General features: G+C 42.1%; 1 protein-coding gene across 1 annotated transcript; it reads right to left on the bottom strand.

Moving 5' to 3' along the window:
- Positions 1–330: 330 nt before the first annotated feature.
- LOC133536650 (protein-lysine 6-oxidase) lies at positions 331–7146 on the bottom strand. The gene is made up of 4 exons (XM_061877271.1): positions 7128–7146; positions 6169–6269; positions 2078–2193; positions 331–2009 (listed from the first exon to the last, which is right to left on the bottom strand). Exons 1-4 carry the CDS (start codon positions 7144–7146, stop codon positions 2003–2005), a joined length of 243 nt encoding a protein of 80 aa, XP_061733255.1. The 3' UTR covers positions 331–2002.
- Positions 7147–7471: the final 325 nt, after the last annotated feature.

The following is a 7471-nucleotide window of genomic DNA, read 5'->3' as shown; positions in this document are numbered from 1 at the left end:
ACCCCAAAAGGGAACAAGCGGTAGAAAATGGATGGATGGATATCATATGGATGGCCCTGTGTTGAGGAAGCGACTTGTCCAGGGTGTACACCACCTTCCGCCCGATTGAAGCTGAGATAGGCGCCAGCATCCCCCGTGACCCCAAAAGGGAACAAGCGGTAGAAAATGGATGGATGGATATAATATGGATGGCCCTGTGTGGAGGTGGCGACTTGTCCAGGGTGTACACCGCCTTCCGCCCGATTGTAGCTGAGATAGGCACCAGCGCCCCCCCGCAACCCCAAAAAAAGGGACTAAGCGGTAGAAAATGGATGGATAGATGGATGGATATAATATGGATAATATATTTTTATTTGCATAATTAGACAATATTTAAGTTAACATAAATTGCGGTTAAATGGAGTTCTTCTCCCAAAATAGATAGAAATAATACATTTAGTAAGAAAAGTTACAGTACTTTATTTATAAATATTATTTCCAGGGCCAAATAAAATGAAGTGGCGGGCCTTGAGTTTGACACCCGTGCACTAGACTGTCACATTGACAGTGATTTAAAAAAAAAAAAAAAAAAAAAAAGGCTAAATGTTTCTTCTTTTTTTTTACATTTCAAAACAATTTTAAAGCTTTTTATGATTTTGGATGCTTTAAAAAGCAGGGGTCACCAACGATGAGTCGCCCGCTGGCCTGTTCTAAAAATAGCTCAAATAGCAGCACTTACCAGTGAGCTGCCTCTATTTTTTAAATTGTATTTATTTACTAGCAAGCTGGTCCCGCTTAGCTCGACATTTTTAATTCTAAGAGAGACAAAACTCAAATAGAATTTGAAAATCCAAGAAAATATTTTAAAGACTTTGTCTTCACTTGTTTAAATAAATTCATTTATTTTCTTACTTTGCTTCTTATAACTTTCAAAAAGACAATTTTAGAGAAAAAATACAACCTTAAAAATGATTTTTAGGATTTTTAAACACATATACCTTTTTACCTTTTAAATTCCTTCCTCTTCTTTCCTGACAATTTAAATCAATTTCCAAGTAAATTAACGTTTTTTATTGTAAAGAATAATAAATACATTTTAATTTAATTCTTCATTTTAGCTTCTGTTTTTACGACGAACAATATTATTGAAATATTTCTTCTAACTTATTATGATTAAAATTCCAAGAAAATTTTCTGGCAAATCTATAAAATCTGTAGAATCAAATTTAAATCTTATTTTAAAGTCTTTTGAATTTCTTTTAAAATTTCGTGTCCTGGAAAATCTAGAAGAAATAATGATTTGTCTTTGTTAGAAATATAGCTTGGTCCAATTTGTTATATATTCTAACAAAATTCAGATTGGATTTTAACCTATTTAAAACATCTCATCAAAACTCTAAAATTAATCTTAATCAGGAAAAATAACTAACGATGTTCCATAAATTATTTTTTTTAATTTTTTCAAAAAGATTCGAATTAGCTCGTTTTTCTCTTCATTTTTTTCGGTTGAATTTTGAATTTTAAAGAGTCGAAATTGAAGATAAACTATGTTTCAAAATTAGGTTTGCATTTTTTTCACATTTTCTCCTCTTTTAAACCATTCAATTAAGTGTTTTTTTCATCATTTATTCTCTACAAAAAACCTTCTGTAAAAGAAAAAAAATGTACGACGGAATGACATACAGAAAAACCAATTTTTTTTATATATATATATAGATTTATTTATTAAAGGTAAATTGAGAAAATTGGCTATTTCTGGCAATTTATCTAAGTGTGTATCAAACTGGTAGCCCTTGGCATTAATCAGTACCCAAGAAGTAGCTCTTGCTTTCAAAAAGGTTGGTGACCCCTGCTTTAAAGGGAAACAAGAAAAGAGGCAAATCAATGGCTTTCACACAAAGAAGGAACACAGCATGCAGAGACAACAGTCAGATTCTAGTCACGTCTAAACTAAACAAACTTGTAAAGACTTTCATATGCGCTCCTCCTCAGTGTCCGTCACACAGCCGCCAGTCCTCCTCCATTAATACCTGCCGACAAACAGAAACCAGATGAAGTGATCGTTGACGAGGGTCCTTGAATGCAACACGTCACTCACGTGGACACGTGACAACCGGAGAGGTAGGCGTAGTTCCCCGTGTAGCGGACATCGCAGCGCACGTTGTTGTTGGTGTAGTCCTCCTCGGGCACCTGGTAGAAGGGGTTGACGCTGACCTGTGGACGGATCCACGCTTGAGATTACTCAGAAATTCCTAAACACTTTGCTTGACAGAGTTTTGTTAAAAAAAAAAAAAAAAAATTGGATTTAAATAGGCTTCGCTACACATATTAAAAATAAAAACTTTTAAAGGCTAAGGTTAGTTTGTTTAAAAATATATATATATCCATCCATCCATCCATCTTCTTCCGCTCATCCGAGGTCGGGTCGCGGGGGCAGCAGCCTAAGCAGGGAAACCCAGACTTCCCTCTCCCCAGCCACTTCGTCTAGCTCTTCCCGGGGGATCCCGAGGCGTTCCCAGGCCAGCCGGGAGACATAGTCTTCCCAACGTGTCCTGGGTCTTCCTACCGGTTGGACGTGCCCTAAACACCTCCCTAGGGAGGCGTTCGGGTGGCATCCTGACCAGATGCCCGAACCACCTCATCTGGCTCCTCTCCATGTGGAGGAGCAGCGGCTTTACTTTGAGTCCCTCCCGGATGGTAGAGCTTCTCAATCTATCTCTAAGGGAGAGACCCAAACTCATTTGGGCCGCTTGTACCCGTGATCTTGTCCTTTCGGTCATGACCCAAAGGTCATGACCATAGGTGAGGATGGGAACGTAGATCGACCGGTAAATTGAGAACTTTGCCTTCCGGCTCAGCTCCTTCTTCACCACAACAGATCGGTACAACGTCCGCATTACTGAAGACGCCGCACCGATCCGCCTGTCGATCTCACGATCCACTCTTCCCTCACTCGTGAACAAGACTCCTAGGTACTTGAACTCCTCCACTTGGGGCAGGGTCTCCTCCCCAACCCGGAGATGGCACTCCACCCTTTTCCGGGATAATATATATAAAATATATATATATAATAATTAAACTACATGGACCGCCTATTTCAAGGGTTAAAAAAGATTTGATTGGCATATTTGCACACACTTTTTACCCCCATTTGACTCCCATAATAAACACAAATATATGATGATGTGACATATTGTCAATCAATCAATCAATCAATGTTTATTTATATAGCCCCAAATCACAAATGTCTCAAAGGACTGCACAAATCATTACGACTACAACATCCTCGGAAGAACCCACAAAAGGGGCAAGGAAAACTCACACCCAGTGGGCAGGGAGAATTCACATCCAGTGGGACGCCAGTGAAAATGCTGACTATGAGAAACCTTGGAGAGGACCTCAGATGTGGGCAACCCCCCTCCCCCCTCTAGGGGACCGAAAGCAATGGATGTCGAGCGGGTCTAACATGATACTGTGAAAGTTCAATCCATAGTGGCTCCAACACAGCCGCGAGAGTTCAGTTCAAGCGGAACCAAGACAGCAGCGAGAGTCCCGTCCACAGGAAACCATCTCAAGCGGAGGCGGATCAGCAGCGTAGAGATGTCCCCAACCAATACACAGGCGAGCGGTCCATCCTGGGTCTCGACTCTGGACAGCCAGTACTTCATCCATGGTCATCGGACCGGACCCCCTCCTCAAGGGAGGGGGGGACATAGGAGAAAGAAAAGAAGCGGCAGATCAACTGGTCTAAAAAGGAGGTCTATTTAAAGGCTAGAGTATACAGATGAGTTTTAAGAGGAGACTTAAATGCTTCTACTGAGGTAGCATCTCGAACTGTTACCGGGAGGGCATTCCAGAGTACTGGAGCCCGAACGGAAAACGCTCTATAGCCCGCAGACTTTTTTTGGGCTCTAGGAATCACTAATAAACCGGAGTCTTTTGAACGCAGATTTCTTGCCGGGACATATGGTACATGTGCTACATGTGTAATGTGCTACTCATACTTACCCAACTCATACTTACCCAACTTACCAACCTTCGCTTGACAGAGGACGGTTTAGTAACACCTCAGAGTTGCACATTTTGGTACTTGACGCATGCTAACATTAGCATGCTATCTTTCCCCAGGGTTCGGTCCTTGGCCCTGCACTCTTCAGCATCTACATGCTGCCGCTAGGTGACATCATACGCAAATACGGTGTTAGCTTTCACTGTTGTGCTGATGACACCCAACTCTACATGCCCCTAAAGCTGACCAACACGCCGGATTGTAGTCAGCTGGAGGCGTGTCTTAATGAAATTAAACAATGGATGTCCGCTAATTTTTTGCAACTTAACGCCAAAAAAACGGAAATGCTGATTATCGGTCCTGCTAGACACCGACCTCTATTTAATAATACAACTTTAACGTTTGACAACCAAATAATAAAACAAGGTGACTCGGTAAAGAATCTGGGTGTTATCTTCGACCCAACTCTCTCTTTTGAGTCACACATTAAAAGCGTTACTAAAACGGCCTTCTTTCATCTCCGTTATATCGCTAAAATTCGCTCCATTCTGTCCACTAAAGACGCTGAGATCATTATCCATGCGTTTGTTACGTCTCGTCTCGACTACTGTAACGTATTATTTTCGGGTCTCCCCATGTCTAGCATTAAAAGATTACAGTTGGTACAAAATGCGGCTGCTAGACTTTTGACAAGAACAAGAAAGTTTGATCACATTACGCCTGTACTGGCTCACCTGCACTGGCTTCCTGTGCACTTAAGATGTGACTTTAAGGTTTTACTACTTACGTATAAAATACTACACGGTCTAGCTCCATCCTATCTTGCCGATTGTATTGTACCATATGTCCCGGCAAGAAATCTGTGTTCAAAGAACTCCTGCTTATTAATGATTCCTAGAGCCCAAAAAAAGTCTGCGGGCTATAGAGCGTTTTCCGTTCGGGCTCCAGTACTCTGGAATGCCCTCCCGGTAACAGTTCGAGATGCTACCTCAGTAGAAGCATTTAAGTCTCACCTTAAAACTCATCTGTATACTCTAGCCTTTAAATAGACCTCCTTTTTAGACCAGTTGATCTGCCGCTTCTTTTCTTTTTTCTCCTATGTCCCCCCCCTCCCTTGTGGTCCGATGAACCATGGATGAAGTACTGGCTGTCCAGAGTCGGGACCCAGGATGGACCGCTTGCCTGTGTATCGGTTGGGGACATCTCTACGCTGCTGATCCGCCTCCGCTTGAGATGGTTTCCTGTGGACGGGACTCTGGCTGCTGTCTTGGATCCGCTTTGAACTGAACTCTCGCGGCTGTGTTGGAGCCACTATGGATTGAACTTTCACAGTATCATGTTAGACCCGCTCGACATCCATTGCTTTCGGTCCCCTAGAGGGGGGGGGGGGGGTTGCCCACTTCTGAGGTCCTCTCCAAGGTTTCTCATAGTCAGCATTGTCACTGGCGTCCCACTGGATGTGAATTCTCCCTGCCCACTGGGTGTGAGTTTTCCTTGCCCTTTTGTGGGTTCTTCCGAGGATGTTGTAGTCGTAATGGTTTGTGCAGTCCTTTGAGACATTTGTGATTTGTGGCTATATAAATAAACATTGATTGATTGATTGATTGATCTTGTTTAGCTCATTTTCATGTATACACTGTCAGAAAAATTGAATGTAAATTATCAAAAAAAACTTTCCGTTCAAAGGCTTGGAATATTCCGCTGTGTACGACGGGAAGAGACGGGAGGGCTTATCTATTTTGATCCAAGACCTGCCCAAGCTCGATCCAGGACCAGTCCAAGCCCGAGGCATATTTTTTTTTTGTGTTAATGTGTCCGAAAACAATGGCTGTTTACAAACCCCCTTATTCTTTTAGAAACAGCTGTTGTCATGTAAACAGGGAAAGTCCAAATAAAAAGCGGTAGCGTACAATATTTCGCCAGAGCGTGCTGGAGACTGTTGGGGTGGTATAGCTCGGTTGGTAGAGAAACCGTGCCAGCAACTTGAAGATTCCAGGTTCGATCCCCGCTTCCGCCATCCAAGTCACTGCCGTCGTGTCCTTGGGCAAGACACTTTACCCACCTGCTCCCAGTGCCACCCGCACTGCTTTAAATGTAACTTAGATATTGGGTTTCACTATGTAAAGCGCTTTGTGTCACTAGAGAAAAGCGCTATATAAATATAATTCACTTCGGCTCACCTTGAGGATGTAGTTCCCCGGTTTGACGTCCGTGATGTCGATCCACTGGCAGTCGATGTCTGCGTTGTAGGTGTCGTAACATCCCGGACTCAGGCCCTGCACTCAGTGGCAGAAACATTCGCATGAAGGAAAGAAAAAATGCCATCTGGTGCGCCACATAATGACGAGCACGCTCAATTTGGTGCAGATCAGGATAAAGGTGCACAACAATACACTTTTGCTCATAGTGTCAATTTGTTGAAAAAAAGAACAAAAAAAACAGGCAATTTCCATGCAATTGTTTGTAGCCGTGTGGCATTAGCCAAGTTATTCAATAATTAGTGCAGATCTGGATAAAGGTGCAGCTTTTTTTCTCTCTCTTCTTTGGGTTATTCCAAATATATTCCACCAATTATGAGCCAAGGAAGAAAAAAATTTAATTTTGGCGAAGGTCCGGATAAAGGTACACACATATTTATTTATTTTTTTAGTAGAAAGAAGACGCACTTTCTTTTAGCCTTTATGGGTAAATGTCAAAACTCGGTGCAGATCTGGACAAAGGTGCAAATTACATCTTTTTTTTCACCTATTAAAACATCTTTTTGTTCATTGGCAGGATTACGCAAGCACTACACATGCAGACTTCCATGCAACTTTATGGAGCATTAGACGGGAATAACGTTTTGGTGCAGATCAGGATAAAGGTGCACAACAATACTGTCAGGCTTGTCCCTGACAGTGTGGCTATGTTTCAGTTTTTCCCATCTTTGTTTCCTGTCAGCGCTCTTATTTTGTCTGTTTCCTGTTTTTTCTCCCTGAGCGCTGATTGGCACCTGGCCACACCTGGTGTCAATCAGCCCGATTTCCTATTTTTACCTGCTTTGTCCTCCAGTCAGTGCTGGATTATTGTTGCTTCTACCGGTTGTTTGTCACCACTACTTGTCCATGTCATTATTACTTATCGTTGTAGCTGTGCTTACCTCTCTTCACTCTGTTCATGCCATAGTTCCGTCGTGTCACAGTAAGTGTTTTTGTTCTTAGCCAAGTTTGTTATCCGCCTCGTGCGCGCCTTTTGTTAGTGCCCTTTAGTTTGTTCTTGTTTTAGTATTTAAATTAAATCATGTTTTCTTACTCTATGCCTGCCTCCGTCTCTGCATCTTGGGGTCACAAACTAAACCTGACAAACACACTTTTCCTCATAGTGTCAATTTTTTGATTATTATGTGAAAAAACCCCAAAAACGGGCGATTTCCATGAAATTGTAGCCGTGTGGGATTAGCCAAGTTATTCAATAATTAGTGCAGATCTGGATAAAGGTGCAGCT

Source organism: Nerophis ophidion, linkage group LG17, assembly GCF_033978795.1.
Source record: "Nerophis ophidion isolate RoL-2023_Sa linkage group LG17, RoL_Noph_v1.0, whole genome shotgun sequence".
In the NCBI taxonomy this organism is placed as follows: domain Eukaryota; kingdom Metazoa; phylum Chordata; class Actinopteri; order Syngnathiformes; family Syngnathidae; genus Nerophis; species Nerophis ophidion.
This window is presented reverse-complemented; position numbering and strand designations above follow the sequence as displayed.

Coding starts and splice junctions, on each gene's coding strand:
- LOC133536650 (XM_061877271.1), bottom strand. Junction 2,194..6,168: donor CGGGGAACTACATCCTCAAG/GTGAGCCGAAGT, acceptor ATCCGTCCACAG/GTCAGCGTCAACCCCTTCTA.